This window comes from Lethenteron reissneri, chromosome 27 (assembly GCF_015708825.2).
Source record: "Lethenteron reissneri isolate LAM-NWPU_2019-01 chromosome 27, ASM1570882v1, whole genome shotgun sequence".
Taxonomy (NCBI): Eukaryota; Metazoa; Chordata; class Hyperoartia; order Petromyzontiformes; family Petromyzontidae; genus Lethenteron; species Lethenteron reissneri.
Window position 1 is genome coordinate 14995352 of NC_083805.1, and position 18288 is coordinate 15013639.

Here is an 18288-nt window from a genome sequence, read left to right on the forward strand (position 1 = left end):
TCGTGCAAAGCAGTTGCTGCCGTCGAGTTACATAAATGCATAAGAGTTTTCGTTATTCATATTGCATAATTGCATAATTTCGCAACTGCATAAGTTTTTGTCGTTCATATTAGTTAATTGCATAATCTTGCCCATGAATTATTGACTCATGTTTGACCTGCATGATAGAATGTCGCGTGCTTGTTAGAATAAAATTGTTATCACAGAAGCATATTGAGTGTTCTTTCCAAGTCCATGCAAAACCATCTTATTCATAAGAGCTGTATCCTGCGATGAGATATGAAAATGGAGACCTAAAATATTATAACACACACTAGGATAATCGGTAAATGAATCTATGATAATCGTGTTATCCTGATTGATAACTCTGGATAAACGAAACTAAGCAAATTATCATAACTGCACACATTAACATAATCGCAAACCTCCGCATAAATTACTACGATTATCATAATTTATGCATATAATCACACGCATTATCATAATTTATGCATATTAATACACACACTATCATAATTAATGCGATTTGCGCATTTTTCGGAAAATTATTAATTTTTATTATTTTCATCAAAATTTCATAATCACAACACATACAACATAATGGGTGGCGTCGTCCGGGATCTCTCACAGACAGTGTTTTGCATGGATGATGGAATGAATCACTTCGTGTTAACCAGAATATCAGGATCGAACATTGCATGGTAATTGTGAACGGGCGGAAAACAAAAAACGCCCTCTAAGGTTAAAACCCAGAATAGCAGGTTAAAACAGAGACAGTGGAATTAAGATAATATCGTATCAAACCAATTGCATCCTGTGATAAATGGTGTTAGAGGTACGCACTCTGAATCGGAAAATAACAGATAGCTCGAGTCGAATTGACTACACTCTGTGAGATAATTGTTTTATATGCACTCTGAAAGGGAATGTCAAAGTAACTCCCGCCACACCTTGAGATGCTGGGATTAAGAATAATTTTTGAATGGGTTACGGGATACGGGGAGCTCGTATTTAAACGTACCGACCAATCTGTTACAAAGCAGTACAGTCAGAGAGACATATGGGAAGGGAGCTGTATCGATAACACGAACACACCTCGGGGGAAACTAATTGACTGGATAAAATGTAACGAAGGCGAACACGATGCAAAAACTGCAGAGAAGGCAGGACAGGACTCATTCCTTCTCACACAGGCATACAGACAGGGATTGTGGAATGAGGAAAAATTTGGAAAGGAAACGGGAGAGAAATCAGTACTCGCGACACCAGCGAAACTCACAGACGTTGATCCGCAGAATAAATATGGAAGTAACAGTAAATCACACTCTTGGGTACGTGGACAGAGTCCAGGGACTAATCGCACAAAAATTATGGATGTCGAACAAAAAATCCTTGACAAAGGGAAACCCTCACAATTCGAGAGAGGGAGGAAAAATGTTAAAGTAAAGTCGACAGGACATGCTCCACTAAGGGCAGAGGCAAAAACTGAAGAGAAATGGCAACACGCTCGACACAGCACAGACCAAAGTGACAGATTGCCTGATGATAACTTGTTTGATGATGACGCTGTCGGCGATCAACTTTCGGAATACCTATTCACCAGTAAAACCCTTAAATTGATGGACAAGGCTCTAGTCAGAATTCCCGATTTTGACCCCCACAATAAGACTATGGATATCCACACACATATCGCAACCGTAGAAGAGGAGGCAATGATTAGAGGGCTGAGGAGACGGGATGAAAAAGCGAGTTTGTTGAAACGGACCTTACATAAAGAATCCATTCCATGGGTAAAGTCACTACCACACAAGGTTAGAAATGATTTTAAACAACTGAGCCTGGCAGTGATTCGGAAGTTTGGAGAATATTCGACACTCACGGAGGGGTTTTATGCTGTAAAATCGATGACCCAGGGCATGGACCAAGATCCACGTGACTACCTCGTCCAATTTAAAAGAGCGTATTACGCAGGCGATGTGAATCAATACCACGAAGGAGATAAAATGTTCAAAATTATGTTTTTTGAATCCTTGAGCCCAGAGATTACAGAAAGGGTGAGAATGGTTTTGAATCCAGAAACCGCATCCTTACGCCGCATAGAGAGCAAGGCGTACATGGCATGGTTATACAGAGCTAAGAATCATAATTCGGATCCAGAACACAGGGAGAGGGATGAGGAACCCAGCCTCTCAGAGAGGAATAAAAATCACCGAGCAGTCCCACCATGCAGGACGGAGCAGAAACGCACGCACACATGGCAAAATAACCCAGAGAGAGGTTGGCACGAGAATGAGAGCGGCACAAAGCCGAACATTCAGGAGAATCGCAGGAGGGGGAGGTTCAGAATAGAACCATACCAACACCCCATGCCACGACACACACAAGATCAAAATTACCCACAAAGATGGCGAGGTAACAATCCAGGAAAAATTTGGCACCCAAATGGGAGAAATACTGGGCTAAAAATGTACGAGAATCGCAGGAGGGAGAGGTTCAGAGCAGAACCATATCAACACCCCATCCCACGACACACGCAAGGTTCAAATTACGCACAGAGATGGCAAGATAACCACCTAGCGGGAAGGTGTTACACAGACCGCGGAGGTATGGATGCGGACATTCAGGAGAATCGCAGGATGGGAGGTCAAACACAATCGATCCAATTCCGACCAATTCCTCCACCGGCTATACCAAGAGGGAATAGAGGAATAACACAGAATGCGGTCCAAATACGTGATGAACCATCCACAGTGAGTGCGAGCGAGCGGCCAACACGCGCCCCACCCGCCGAGGTGTTAAACCCTGAGCAGGCTGCAAGTGACAGGGCTGAATTGAAGTGTGATCGGACGGTGGATAGCAGACAGCAGAGACAAAGAGAGAACACAGAGACACGCCCTGAGGAGCGCAGGCGTGAGCCTTTGAATGGAAAATATCCAAGGGAAACCAAAATGTATGTGGATCGGAGTGCTAAAATGGAGACGAATGTTCATGACATATCAGGAATGGTGTTGGAATCTAACACACTCGTAAAAACAAAGAGGGCAACATTACGAGGCACAGAATTAAGTCGACACACTGACTCGGCAAATGTGCATGTAATCGCAGAGAGAGCGAATGCCACGAACCAAGTGTCAAAATGGGTCGTGTGCGCGAATTCTGGTTACGTGCAGCACAATTTTTCACCACACACTCCCACGACGCGAGAGAGTGAGAGAGGAAACTACAAAAACGAACCCGAAAACCGTGATCAAATTATCAAAGTGATAAGTGGTAAACCAGGCAACATGAGGAAGGTAACGCATAAATGCGTTCGAAACCGCTACCTAGCGTTTCCCAGGATTTAACAAAACAAAATGAATGTTCGTCAGAGTTATGATGTATGAGAACCGATGTAACGCAATATCGATGTTAACGGGTTGTTATTTTCTTTGCTTAATTCAAATGTAACCAGGATTTAACAAAAACAAAAATTAATATTCGCCGGAGTTATGATGTATGAGAACCGATGTAACGCAATATCGATGTTAACGTGTTGTTTATTTTCTTTGCTTATTTCAGATGTAACCAGGTTAAGATGGTAATACGTGCACGCGCGTCGTAAGAAATAACCGCCGAGAGTAAGGGCGGCTGATGGGATTCATGACATAAAAAGGGGGCATTACTTTGTTTGAAAATTCGCCAGTGGCCAAATCGACCCCTGATAATTTTCAAACGGGCGGACTGTTGTGTATGTACCCCCTTTTTATTTTTTTTAATATTATTTTTTTTAAGGCTTATTCTGCCATCATATATAATATTGTTTTTTTAATAGACACGGGGCCACGTGGGAACGAACACGCCCCCACACTTCCACAGAGGCCCCCACACTTCCACAGATGCGCGCATACCTCATTTCAAAGGAAAGAGGACATGACAGGGGGGGCAATAAGGTAATAAAAAAAAAAACTCCCCTAAATTCACACAAGAGGAACAAGGGAGGGGGGGAATTGCAGGCGGGGGGTTGCAGAACCAGGAGACACGGAGGAAGAGATAATTATATTCTGAACAAAGATAAGCCGGGATATCAGATTAAATAATCACAAGAAGTCAAATAATAAGTACGGAATTAAAGTAGAAGAGGAATCAAGGGCGGAGAAGGCTCTCAAAATTAACCAAACACAACACCCATGGGAAGCGAGCAACACGGCCGCCTTTGTCTTTCCGAGAGGATCTCCACACACAGGCACCAAGCTAGGAAATGACACCCATAAAAGGGGCAATGGCTCAAAGGAAATAAACACGTCTTCGAATAAATAAGCGCATGCGCCGGGTGCTCCCACCGTGGAAACAACCGCCTTTGTCTCCCCACAACACGGACAAACACGCACGCGAAACACACGGACGGACACACACACGGACGCAGATGGTTCAGCCCACAGGAAGGTTTTATGACACAGCCTTTGAACAACTCGGGAAGCCGAGTGGAAGTTTCCGATATAAACCGAAGGAAAATCCATACAAAGCATATCATCCGGGCTTTGGCTCCAACGCAGATCGACAGGGGCTCTGGCCCCCATCACATATCGTCCGGGCTTCGGCTCCAACACAAGATATCATCCGGGCTACGAGCCCATCTTCGGCTCCACCACAGATCTTCACGAGCTCCGGCCTACATCTCATCTCGTCTCCGGGCTAAGGCCCCACCAGAGTTCTCCAGGGCGACAACCATCTCTCCTCGTCGCCGCCAACGAAGAAGCTCCTGTCATTCAGAATGACGAGGTTTGCGGAGTAGCGACGCGTAGCTACAAGCCGAGGTCTGCACCACCTGAGAGGAATCGCTACCCTGAGTCGCAGAGCTGCGAGTGAAGCCAACAAAGACGCCAACGTCCACCCTGCCACGAACGAAGCATCGCTCCTCGTCAGAGTGACGACCAGCGAACAACCCGCAGGAAAGGCGGAGATCGCTGAACGAGCGCTGACCGTGCGCCACCTTGCGCCACCGTGCGCCACCTTGCGCCTCCGTGCGCCACCGCGCGCCATCGAGCGACAACGAGCGACACCTTGCGCCACCGAGCAACACCGAGCGACACGAGCGACCGAGCATCTTCAAGGACAGCATCGTGCCAACTCGTCATCTAGCAGTAGAAAGAGAGAGCGCACGAGCAGCACCAAGCCCCCGGAACCATCAAGCGCCAAGCAAGCAAGTTTCTTCAAGGAACATCGTGCCAACGCTGCTCAATCCAGCAGTGGAGAGAGAGAGAGAGAGCAAAAGCCGAGCGACACGCCGAGCGAGGGAGCAGCAGCAGCTGTTCGTATCCTCCCACACCACACAAGCTAACGACACAATTAATATTACGAGAGGACAACGCACACACAGCACGCACACGAATAAGACTTTCAAAAAGTGATCTTTGCGTTTCAAAAAGGGTTGCCATTTCGAGGTGGTGCGTTCAATATCAACTGATCGTGCAAAGCAGTTGCTGCCGTCGAGTTACATAAATGCATAAGAGTTTTCGTTATTCATATTGCATAATTGCATAATTTCGCAACTGCATAAGTTTTTGTCGTTCATATTAGTTAATTGCATAATCTTGCCCATGAATTATTGACTCATGTTTGACCTGCATGATAGAATGTCGCGTGCTTGTTAGAATAAAATTGTTATCACAGAAGCATATTGAGTGTTCTTTCCAAGTCCATGCAAAACCATCTTATTCATAAGAGCTGTATCCTGCGATGAGATATGAAAATGGAGACCTAAAATATTATAACACACACTAGGATAATCGGTAAATGAATCTATGATAATCGTGTTATCCTGATTGATAACTCTGGATAAACGAAACTAAGCAAATTATCATAACTGCACACATTAACATAATCGCAAACCTCCGCATAAATTACTACGATTATCATAATTTATGCATATAATCACACGCATTATCATAATTTATGCATATTAATACACACACTATCATAATTAATGCGATTTGCGCATTTTTCGGAAAATTATTAATTTTTATTATTTTCATCAAAATTTCATAATCACAACACATACAACAATAGCTTCCTCAACGTCCATAAGAAGGGAAGTTTCACAACATTTGTGTGATAGACCAACCCTCACTGCCTCCTCCACAGTGCTGAATTACAGGCATGCGCCGCCACCAAAGATGTGATAAATTATTACAAAAGTGATCGGAAAATCCCCCCCAGAAGAATGCGTATGAAATTGTCCATTAAAAGTCCGAAAGGCAGAACACATTTCATACCTAGCAGCGCTGGTCTTTGCTCTGCTGTGCGGATCACTGGCTAGCCGCCATACGCTCATGCTGCACGGCAGTGCTCAAGCGGGTAGGCGAGATGTTAACTACCTCGCCTGGTATACAGGAGATCGTGGGTTCGATCCCGACCCTGACGCCTGCTGTATATTTGGAGTGTGTATGTTCTCCCCGTGGTCGCGTGGATTTTTCTCCAGGTCCTCCGGTTTTTCCCTCCACATTTAGAATCAACATCACGCGTTTAGACTATTTGGCTGCTCTTAATAAATGTCCACATGACAAGCCACTTCATTGGGCTATCATTTGTGATAGCCAGGTCACTTCTGAAAAATAGCTACAAAGCTCAGTGGGCCTTACCTGGTAAAATATAAAAATAAGTTTGGTTGCGTTTAGGGTGTGGGCCGGGCACACGTACCAGCAGGATGCTCTCCCAGGCCATCCAGCGGATGGGCAGCACGGCACGGCCCTGGATGCGGTAGTAGTCCCCACTGTACAGGTTTCGGCTCATGCCGAAGTCGGCGATCTTGATCGTGTGGTGCTCCCCTACCAGGCAGTTGCGAGTGGCCAGGTCCCGGTGCACAAAATTGAGGGACGACAGGTAGGCCATGCCCGACACGATCTGGCTGGCCATGTACACCAACTTGTCGAGCCTGGTGTGGTGGCGGCGGCGGCAGCGTTGGCACGCGGGAGAGACGGGGCGAGAGACGGAGACCCCCACACATCTCCCGTGAGCGTTGTGGTCGGGAGAGGCGAGCAAGAGAGCTCTCGGTGAAAATAAAAACACGACTGAGCGAAGCCGTGCAACACTAGGGGGTCACATATCAAATCATGTATGTTGAACTTCTTTCGCACCATGCTTAGCCAACCGTGCTAATCGGGGGGGGGGGGGGGGTAGGACAACAAACCAAACACAAAAAGCAGTTCTAAAGAAATTAATTTTCAATCTAGATGATGATTTAAAAGTGCGTAGCTCCAGTGGCTTCCTAATATCGTAAGGAAGAGCATTCCAGACGGCTGTAGAAGCGCATCTGAAATCGCGTGAAGCGGTGACCGTCTTTGTTCAATGGTTATCCAAAATCCGCTGCGAGGATGACCGGAGCTTGCGTGACGGTTTATGCTCCTTGACGAGATCAGCAAGGTATTGTGGTTCATTTGTGGCAAGCACTTTGTGTGTAATGGGCGCGATCTTATATCGTATTCATTCAGCAACCGTAAAAACGACAGTTACGAGCATAATACTCAATTATGGTTGGCACGGCAGTGAGCGCACTGTGCAATGACCCAACTGTTTTCGTTGGCTGTACGTCAAAATATTCCTTTGGAGGGACAGAAATGAGTTTTTGTTGCTGGGCAAAAATAATGTAATCTAAATATTTGTAAGCACATGAATAATTATTTTGACGTTTGTGCATTCAGACCTGAAAATGACAGAGAGGGCAACGGTTGGGTTGTCACTAGCGGAGCGGGCGGTGGAGTGACGTGCCCGTCAGACCAACACGCGCTCTGCTAGAGGATGAACTTCTGCTCTTCCGTTTAGTTTTTTTGTACTTATGTATCTGAATAAATTCAACCGTACGTGGTCACCGATTGCACCACTACCACTACGCGCTCTGCTGGAGGCGAACTTTCCGCTCTGCCATCATCAAGGCTGGCTTCGAGAGGTTTCACCTTACCAGGCCATGTTTGAATAACGCAAGTTGGTAAATTAGTTTTAGAGCGTCAGGTCCCGTGAGCCCTATCATTAAAGTCAAGTCGTCCCGTCTGTGTCAAGGCACGAGACAAAGAAATTGCCACTCGGAACACTCACAGCGAGCTGGTGCAAGACCGTGTTGTCAGAGAACGGTGCCAGAAGTTGACGTCGTGGAACTACTGCGCGTGGAACTACTGCGGCCGTCACCTGGGGTGCCACGGTGGTGAGATGTTAACTACCTCGCCTGGTATGCAGGAGGGCATGGGCTAGATCCCGACCCCGGCCCCTGTATATTTGGATTTTGTGTGTCATGCCTATCCCTGTGGTCGCGTGAAATTTTTCTTGGGGTCCCGCGTGGCCCCACGCCGGCTGTGTGCCCGTGGGTGGGTGGGGGGGGGCAGCTCACCCGATGACCGAGGGAAGCCGCGAGAGGAACTGGTTGAGGTCACCGTTGACCATGTACTCGGTGATCATGGACAAGGGGTCGTCCCGCATGCACACGCCCAGCAGCCGCACGATGTTGGGGTCCTTCAGCCGAGACATGATCTTGATCTCCTTGAGAAAGTCGTTCCTGGACGAGCGAGCGGCGGCAGCGAGGGAGAGAAAGGGTGAGAGAAGCACGCGCACGCGGTCAAGAGATGCGCGCGCCCTGATGACGACTTAAACTTGTAAGAGAATAACTCAGAGGTGTGAGGAGGAACCACAGACAAGCAGGAGGGCAGCCACGCAGCGAGCCGGCACCAACAATTACCCGAGCTCTGCCATCCTCTACATGTGAAGGTGTTAATAGCCAATGAATGAGGGCTTACATGTGGGAGGAAACCAGAGTGCACGGGGGAACCCCACGCGTGCGAGGGGGGGGAGGACACTCTATCCCGTACAGAACGGAACAGGTGGAGTTTGCATTTTTGCAGTCCTGAATTGTCCCGGCAAGCCAGGGTATATAACCTCAACGTCTACGGGAAGGGAGTTTCACAACCCTCGCTGCCTCCACAGTACTGGATTACAGGCCATGTGCGTAGCCACCACTGCCCCTGCACATGATACATCGGTGATGCCAGCCCAGACAGATGCCTCCTCCCTTAGTTTGTTTGAGCCAGGGATCTGCCCACCCTGGACACCTGAGTTCGATTCCCAGTCCATAGCTAACATCAGCGGAGAGCAATATCTGAACTGAACCTAGATCCGTCTGGCCTATGAAGAGTTTCACCGATTCCTCCATGTCCGTGTGTGTGCTTGCGCACGCGCGCGTGTCTGCGTGTGGACGTGCACTTGCATCTGCGCCCCCCGCACCTCGCATTCTTAGTGGCGTCCGCACGCAGCATCTTGACGGCCACGAGCACGGGCGCGCCCTTGGGGACGTCGAAGGTGAAGTCCTCCCCCACAAACTCCTGTAGCCCCACAGCCTCGCAGAGGTGAACCTGCGCTCACACACACACGGGGCCCCCCGTGTCAGGCCTTGCTTACTACTGGGGTGTGACACACACACACACGCGCGGGTATGGCCGGGGCGCCCCCCCCCTACACACACAGGGGTATGGCCGGACCATACGCGCACGGGCATGGCCGTAACCGCCACATACACGTGTGGTTATGGCCGACCCAAAAGACAAAGACACAAAGTATAGCCTTAACAGACTGTTGGGGCAAGTGCTGTTAGTGAGCACCTATGAAGGCCGGCACGGCATTCGAGGGGGTGGGTGGCCAGCACCACGCCCGACTGCCTTTACCTCTCCAGTGGGAATGTTTACATACCACACCAAATACTCATTTGAGGCCGAGTCGACCTAGGGGAGGCCCAGGACCAGTTCGGAAAACCATCACTGGTGTTGGCCATGAGCGGGAATCTAACTCGGGTGACCTGGGTGAGTGCCTATTTCCCAGCTGCTATGGGTGAGTACCTATAGCCCAGCTGCTATAGGTGAGTACCTATAGCCCAGCTGCTATAGGTGAGTACCTATAGCTCAGCTGCTATAGGTGAGTACCTATAGCTCAGCTGCTATAGGTGAGTACCTATAGCCCAGCTGCTATAGGTGAGTGCCTATAACCCTATAGCCCAGCTAAAGATGAGTGCCTATAGAGTGCCTATAGCCCAGCTGCTACAGGTGAGTGGCGACGCAAGTTTGGCTCGCGCGAGTAAGGAGCAGTGAGCGGTGAGTGGTGAGCGAGCCAGCCAGCGCACCTCTCCGAACTGTCCCTCGCCGAGCTTCTCGCGGAAGGAGAGGAGGCCGCGCGGGAACTCGCCGGCGCTGACGTCGCGCTGGCCCAGCACGTCGCTCGTGAGGCCCGGCACGGCGTACGTGTTGCTGCCCGTGACGCCCTGCAGGCTGACCACGTCGGCCTCGGCGTAGTGCGACACGCCGTCGTTGAAGCACTGGTGCGGCGTCGCCTTCGTGAGGTCGGGCTCCGCGTAATCGCCGCTGCACACTGAAAGGGGGACGCGAGCGCGTGTGTGCAGGGGGCAGTTGTTCGGGACCACCGCCTCGTGCTCACCAAGTGCTTAGGGTTTTTTTTACCGAATTCGAAAACGGTGGCTCTTCTTGTTATTATTATTATTTTTCTTGCCGATCCCTTGCCCGATACAATCCGCCAATTATTAGTGGGTGTATAAGTTGGCAATGTTTCGAGCAATGGCCATTCGTCATTGCTCGAAAGCTTGCCCTTTTACTTATATGTTTTATTTTAAGGTCACAATGTTATTTACGAATGTGTTGAGGTTTATTTGTTTATTGTGCCTGTGCACCCCTGCCAACGCACATGCAGCAGCTGCAGCTGCAGCGCCGAAAAGTTCCTTTTTATCCGTGGATGGATTTTTTCCTTTCTTTCAATAACCCACATTTTCTCGCCGGCAATAAGAGCGGATAAGTGGCGGCAAGTCGCCGCCACGATCCACGTCGCTGCGCCCATGGATAACCGCGCGGAAAAATATCGGGAACTATACTCCCATGCGCGCGTGCACACGCGGCAGGAAACTGGAGGCCGGCCAATAGTGGGACCCCCCTGACTGCGACGGTGTCTCGCGACGTCACGCTGGGCGAGCCGAGTGGACGGCGCGACGGGACGGCGCGGAGATCGGTTTACCGGCGTCCTCCGCGCTCTGCGTCAGCTCCGGGAGTTTGACCTTGCTGACCCCCGCCGTGGCCATGAGGCGGAGCGGCTCCTGCACTCGACACAGAGGGGAGCGGAAGTCGTAGCGGTTGGGATAGCGCGCTACGTATCCGGCAACCCGAATTCGATTCCCGTTCACGACCAACACCAGTGTCAATTATCTGAACCGGTCCTGGGCCTCCCCTAGGTCAACTCGGCCTCAAATGAGTACCTGCTGCGGTGTGTAAACATTACCACAATAAAGACAAAGGCGGGCAGGTGTTGTGTTGGCCACCCATGCCCTCGTGTGCCATGCCAGCCTTCATAGGTGCTTGCTAACAGTACTTGCCCCAACGGTCTGTTAAGGTTACATGGGGGATCTTATTTCGCACCACACGTAGCCAAACGGTGCTAGTCGGGAGGTGCGGGGGAAGGTGAAACAAACAAACACTCAGCGAACAAACGCCGTCAAAGGAAAACGGCAGGCACCCGAGCCTCGTGATCGCGCGCGAGCAAGCGAACGAGCCACTTTGCAACCAAGACACAATGACGGAGAGGTGCTGGGCTGAACAGGGCTCGCCGACGCTGCTGTCGTGAGACAAGCGAAAACAAGGACACGTCGTGAGAACAACCGATGGGAAACGGGAGAGACGGAATTAACGACGGAGTGGAGACACAGAAGCAGAGGGAGACGGCGGACGAGATGGCAACGGAGAGAGCTTGGAGGCAAACACTGGACAGAAGCAACTGAAATAGAAAGGAGCTATTAACTAAACTTTTTTATTTTACCGGGTAAGGCCCGCTGAGCTGTACAGGTCTTTTCAGAAGCGACCTGGCCACAAATGATAGCTCAACGAAGTGGCTTATCACGTGGAAATGTTTTGCAGGCAAATATTCGAAATACCCGTTGATTCGAAACGTGGATAGAAAACTCATTTCATTTCAACTGCTTTTTGTGTTTAGTTTGTTGTCCTTCCCCCAATAAGCACGGTTGGCTACGTACGTTGCGAAATAAGTTCAACACACATACATACAACACACTCATGGACGTCCTCCACGTTTCTAAATGTGGAGGGCAAAACCGGAGGACCCGGAGAAAAATCTACACGACCACAAGGAGATAGACAGGCAAAGTCCAAATATACAGGCGTCAGGGTCAGGATCGAACCCATGACCTCCTGCATACCAGGCGAGGTATTTAACATCTCGTCACCATGGCACACCTGGAACCAATGGGAGGAGCGGGGGGACAGCCCTTAACCCTAACCGCAAGAGGAACGACTTGGACCAGACTTTGCGCACAACAGCTACGCACCTGGTAGTCGGGATCTGCTGGGTAGATCCGCTCGTACATGGGGTTGGCGTGGAGAGTCCCCGTGACCTCCTGACCCCGTGACCCTGCGGCCTCTTGCCCCGATACGGCCACCCCGCTGTTGATGATGACCGTGTCCGACGGGAGGGATAGGCGCACGAGGAGGTCTTCCTCCACGATCCTCCGCGGGCCCTGCCACACGACAGCGCGGTCATGTGTCCGATGGGGGTCGCCACCTTTATACAAATCCGTCACGTGTCATGGGAAGAGGAATATCTCGCAAACACCGGAAGAGGTGGTAACTGCATTCAAATACGTCGCCTAGTGTGGTGTATTATTAAAGCTGACAAAAAGTAGAATGGTAGATTTCCTGGAATGGCACACACCTTGCGTGTGCGCCGCCCCCAGCACTGCCTCCACAGGATGAGTGCGATGATGGCGACGAGGAGGAGGATAATCACGACGAGGCAGCTGATGAGCACGGTGTGACTACCAGCCCCCGCCGTCTCCACCAGGCCTGCAGCCATAGTCACCGTCGCCGGCATCGTCAGCATCGTCATCACGTCGTTGTTGTATTCATATTAGGGCCTATGTGTTTTGTGACAGCTTCAATGAGTGCTTCGGATTTAGCCAACCGAATGCACATATGTACGTTGAACGTCTAAGGACGTGTAATCCTCAACTGACAACACCAGTAATTCAAATGGGCCATACGATGTGTCTTGAGCTTCTCTCGTACCGTAAGTAGCCAACTGTGCTAATCAGAGGTGCGGGGTAAGGACAAAGCCAGCCAGGAGAATTTTATATATTATTTTTACTTGTGATGTTGCGATATAGCGATGATTGCCTTCACCTGGTCACCATTGCCATGGCCCCAAGTACTTTGCTCATATCATCATGTAACTCTTGTGGATCAATGTTGATCATCATCATCAGCAGCAGCATCACATGACCACCATTATAACCCTCAAATAACAATGATCATAATTACCATTCCCATCATGATCGATATTACAACCATTATCATTCACCAACACAGTCACCAACAGCATAATAATAAGAATTATTGTCCAAGGAACTTGAAACACAGTGATGTAGTGACAACCGGAGCACCTGGAGGAAACCCACGCGTGCGAAGAGGAAAAACATTCTATCCCAGTGTTCTTCATTGCAAGGCCCCCTGACGTGCGGCCCCCGACAATACACAACACGTGAAAACAACCCCTTTGCAGGCGGTGTGGTGGCCCTCACACTGATGTCTTATCGGTGATAGTGCCCCCCCCCCCTCTGAAATTAGACATGGGTTTGTGCAATTATCCATCAACCCTCACTGCTGCTGCTGCTGCCTCCACAACAGCGCCGGGTTACAGCAGCCGCGTGCAGCATCGCCACCGCCGCCCGAGCGGCTGATTGACTCCCTCCCCCTCCTTACGTAAAGAGAGCGGCGGTTCCGTGCCGTCGCTGTGTGTGCGCGTGGCTGGGTGCGTACCCGTGCTGGGAGTGAGCTGGGTGTAGGGGGGCGTCGACACGTTCGTCGTTTCCCACCGGCGGGGCGTGGTGATGGCCGGCACCGTCGTGTTGTAAACCGCCGTGCCTGATGTGCACAAAGACAAAGATACCCCGTGTCGGGGGCAAGTGCTGTGAAGGCCGGCACGGGCCACACGAGCTGGGGGTGGTGTGGCCGGCACCATGCCCAGCTACCTTTGCCTCCCCAGCGTTGATGTACTCATCTAAGTCGACCTGGTGGAGGCCCAGATATTTGTGAGCTGGAATCAAACTCAGGTCGCCAGGCTCGTCGTGCTGAACGTTAACGACTGTATGCACAATAACAAGACACTCTCTCTCACATACCCACGTGCTCACTCTCAATCGATTCAAGTTCATTTCAGCTCTCTGCAAGTTATGCGGAGGTGCGTGTGTCGAAATAGAATTCCAACAGTTAAAGGCCACATCAAGGTCAAGAGGTCCACCACAGCCAGTACCAGAGCCGGCTATTGCTTCCGTCCTTCTGAATGACCTTTCAGCTGTGACAAGATCAACACAGTGACCTCTCTTGCAGTATCTCGCCCATCCCAGCTTTATCCATTCTCCTCTCGGTCTTGAACTCTGGTTCCCAACTAAACAATCGGCGACCGGCGCCTTATCACGGTGGCACTTTCTGAAGCAATCTTTCATCGTCTCGAATGTTTAGGAACGCAAAAACAATTAAGCAGAATAACGCCGGTACGTTTGAGACACAGCCTCCGAGCCTCGAACATATGTGCGACTCCTGCTTGGCCGCTCCAATTCACTTGGGAGCCAGCCGCCCACGCGTCGTTAAAGCAGGCGCCGACACATTCGGCAACGGTTGAGGGGGTTCGTTTTGCGGGTGGGAGAGGCAAGCAGCCACTGCCTCCCATGTGCCCTGTGTCTTGGCTGCAAAGTGGCCATGACCGCAAATTTGGCAACAACTCATCAGTTTCCACGCGCAGGGTTCTCCGAGCTCGGCTACTGAACTCGGCTGTCTGCGATGGAGAAGAGCAAGAGCAGGCAAAGGCATTCCTCTCCGACGTGCTCCTGGATCGTACCGCGCGTCCCTCGGCACAACGTCCGACGTTTGGCTCTACGAGCTGGGGAGCGTCACCAGGAGCTGAAGAATCTCCCCGCACGGAAAAGAAAAAGAAAGCCGAGGAGCCATCCGGAGCAACCGCCGAACCACTCGCGAAACGGCCGCGTTAAAGACGATCGCCGAGTCCGCCGCCCGCCCGCTCAAATCCCCTCCCATCAAGCTCGCCACCGCCGCGACGCACGCACCAGACTGAAAGGAGATCTCGCTGATGAGGAGCCACGTGTCGGCAAAGTAGAACTGGCAGCGGATGTGGCGGGCGGGCCGGTGGCCCAGCGGCACGGTGACGAAGCGGGCGCTCGGGTTGACGTGGTCCGTCACCGTGGTGACGCTCACATGGCCGGGCTCCCAGAGTGCGCCGGGGCGCCGGGCGAACGTGCAGGAGACGCGAGAGAAGATCTTGACGCCGTGGGAAAACATGTTGTTGCAGTGGATCTGCGCGTAAGGCCGGGGGCGGGGAGAGACGTCGATCGTTAGCTCGGTGGGGTGGGTGCAGCAATCGGTCGGTATGTGTACGTACGTATGTTGAACTTCTTTCGCACCGTACGTAAGAATCTAAGCGTCGCGAAATCAGACAGTCCGTGAAATGATCTATAAATGACTAATAAAATAAATAGGCCCAGACAATGTCTGTTTAGCATCTCCGACTCTCCACATAGAAAATTAAAACAACAGAAAGTATTTGTTACGCAATTCACCAGTCGCATGGCATTCTGGGAGTGCGTAATTTCAACAGCGTTGATTCAAGACAAGCAAAACCCTGGACCGTTTTTGACTCACAGTGTCTCGTCGGCAGAGTCAGGCTTGCTTGACTCAATGCTGGTGGACCTCTGACCTTATAGGCAATACCGCTAATTACCAGCGGGCAACAGAAATTCCCACTTGGGTTTGCTCTGCCTAAAATAATTTCCCGGGTATTAGAGAAGACAAATGTGGCTCGGACATGCATGGCGCTTGTCCCCACCACCTCACTCTAATACCGTGCAGGATTAAACAGGCGCTCCCTAACAGCACTTGAGCCAATGGTTTACGTTGTCCGAATGGGGGACGCTCAGCTGTTCAGACGCTCACCCAGAGGGGCGGCCGTTACGGTGGCTGCTCTGGAGACGAGGAAATCGACGAACAATGTTCGGTTGCCGCAGTTGATGATGGCATTAGTCGTGATTTGTTGCCGAACAGAGGGAAGCCACGCGAAGGATGTAAACTTCTAGCTGTTGCTCCCCATCAACCAACGTTGATCCACGTGCTGAAGAGGTTGCGTACCTTCATGGCGGTGAAGTTGCGCACGCTGTCGAACAAGAAGTCCATCTCCACGTAGTCCTCTGCGAGCGAGTCATTGCTCCAGCCCACGTAGTCGTAGCCTGGCCACACCTGTGGTGAAATCAAACTTGGTAATCCCCGACGCACGGTTTGCCCCTGCGTTTTAAAGGGAAAAAAATGTGTGGTCGCGTCGTAGAATCTGACATGTGTGCGTGTGCGCGTGTGTGCACGTGTGCGTGGGGAGCGGGAGTGTAGCGGTAGTGTGTGCTACGAACCCAGCGACCCGAGTTCGATTCCTCCTCACGGCTTACAAACATCGGTGATGCATATTTGAATCAGTCCTTAGCCTCCCCTAGGTCGACTCAGCTTTAATTGAGTACCTGTTGTGGTGTGCAAACATCACTGATGGGGAGAAAAAAGGTGGGCGAGCGTGGTGCTGGCCACCCACTGCGTATTGAGCCGTGTTGGCCTTCATAGGTGTTCACTAACAGCACTTGCCCCAACAGCCTATGTAGGCTACCTGCAGGGGATCTTTATCTTTGCCCTTTTTGTGGTAGAACTCCTCTCCACTGGTCGACATTCACCTTCGCGTTGTGAGAACAAGAAACTTCATGACCAAATCACCGTAGCGTTATCCCGCGAGTCGAGTAAGAAACAGTGCCCAAAGCAAGTGTCGGGCAGTGTTTATCTCTGTTGCACGTAAGTCGAACTCCTTTCGACACCGTGCGTAGCCAACCGTGCAATTGGCAAGTTGACATTTGCAACGTTATATGTTTATATGCTAAGCCCCTTTAAGCAGGGTATTTTGGGAATTGAAGGTAATTTTGGCCAACTCTTCGACGCCGAGCCAGACGTCTCGGAAGGGACGCGAGTTACCCATGCTTTACCCCGTGACCTGCTGACCGACTCACCGCGGGCGTCCCATTTACACTGCTGGATGGACAGAAGCGGTGATTTCAAACAAAAACTATTCAATTACCACGGCGGGGAGATCATGCGGGGAACCTCTGCTGACCAAACACACCGCTTGCGGCAGCATCCCGGCCGAAACTTCCCCGGCCCCTGATGCGGCACACTTACCTGGTACTCGTGGGACATGGAGAAATCGTCCAGACCCCACACACCGTCCGTCAGCTGCCCCAGGCCGTCGTACACCGCTCTGTGCGTGTAGGCGCACACACACACACACGCACAGACAAAGGTCCCCCCCGAGTCTTAGTCTCACGGACGAGTTTGGCAAAGCGCTGTTGGCGAGCACCTGTCGAGGCCAACATGGCCCCATTGTTGACGTGTGTGTGTGTCTGTTCACTTGTGGGGAGCGGTAGTGTAGCGGTTAGCATGCTGCGCTACGAACCCGGCGACACGAGCTCGATTCCTGCTCACGGCCATCACCTGTGACGATTAATAATTATCTGAACTGGTCCTGGGCCTCCCCTAGATAGACTTAGCATCAAATGAGTAACTGGTGCGATGTGTAAACATCGTCACTCGGGAGACAAAGGCGTGGTGTTGGCCACCCACACCCTCGTATGCCTTGCCGGCCTTCATAGGTGCTCGCTAACAGCACTTTCTCCAACAGTCTGTTCAGGCTACACGGGGGATCTTTGTATTCTTGCGAGCAAGGAGCAACGCTCACAACAACGAGCGAGGCGCCTGGCGGTTAAAATACAAGAAGTTGGCACAGTCATCTCAGGATGCCCATGAAATATAGACTAATGGCTCAATGGGCCCTTCCTGCTGTAAAGGGCCCAATCTAAAATCCGTCAACCGATGGCACCCTGGGTCTATCCCGTGACATCCTGTCTTCGACACATCATGTAGCCTCGGTGTGCACCTAGCCTGGCACAAGTGCCGCAGTGATATCACCGCCGCCAGCTGGCGAACGGCGGTTGTTGCGTTTGTTGTTTTAGCGAATGAGTGAACGAGCGGGCGAGCGTCTCACATGTTATCCGAGCTCCCGTCGTACGTCGAGTCATTGAGCGCGATGACACGAAGGTCGTTGGGCAACATGGAGTGTCCCACCGGTGCTCGATACGCGACGAGGCCATCTGTGATGAGAGCCAATGGGGGGGGG

At 51.1% G+C, this 18288-nt stretch overlaps 1 protein-coding gene across 1 annotated transcript in view; it reads right to left on the reverse strand.

The window, feature by feature from the left end:
- The window catches only part of DDR2 (discoidin domain receptor tyrosine kinase 2), an 81872-nt gene that overhangs the window by 15095 nt on the left and 48489 nt on the right, over positions 1 to 18288 (reverse strand). Inside the window, exons 7-18 of the mRNA XM_061561559.1 lie at positions 18157 to 18262; positions 17295 to 17373; positions 16218 to 16325; positions 15143 to 15389; positions 13839 to 13943; positions 12736 to 12866; positions 12353 to 12541; positions 11032 to 11110; positions 10133 to 10377; positions 9244 to 9371; positions 8357 to 8521; positions 6676 to 6910 (exon numbers count right to left, since the gene is read on the reverse strand). Coding sequence (XP_061417543.1) covers positions 6676 to 6910; positions 8357 to 8521; positions 9244 to 9371; positions 10133 to 10377; positions 11032 to 11110; positions 12353 to 12541; positions 12736 to 12866; positions 13839 to 13943; positions 15143 to 15389; positions 16218 to 16325; positions 17295 to 17373; positions 18157 to 18262 — 1817 coding nt within the window. The remainder of the gene's footprint in view (positions 1 to 6675; positions 6911 to 8356; positions 8522 to 9243; positions 9372 to 10132; positions 10378 to 11031; positions 11111 to 12352; positions 12542 to 12735; positions 12867 to 13838; positions 13944 to 15142; positions 15390 to 16217; positions 16326 to 17294; positions 17374 to 18156; positions 18263 to 18288) is intronic.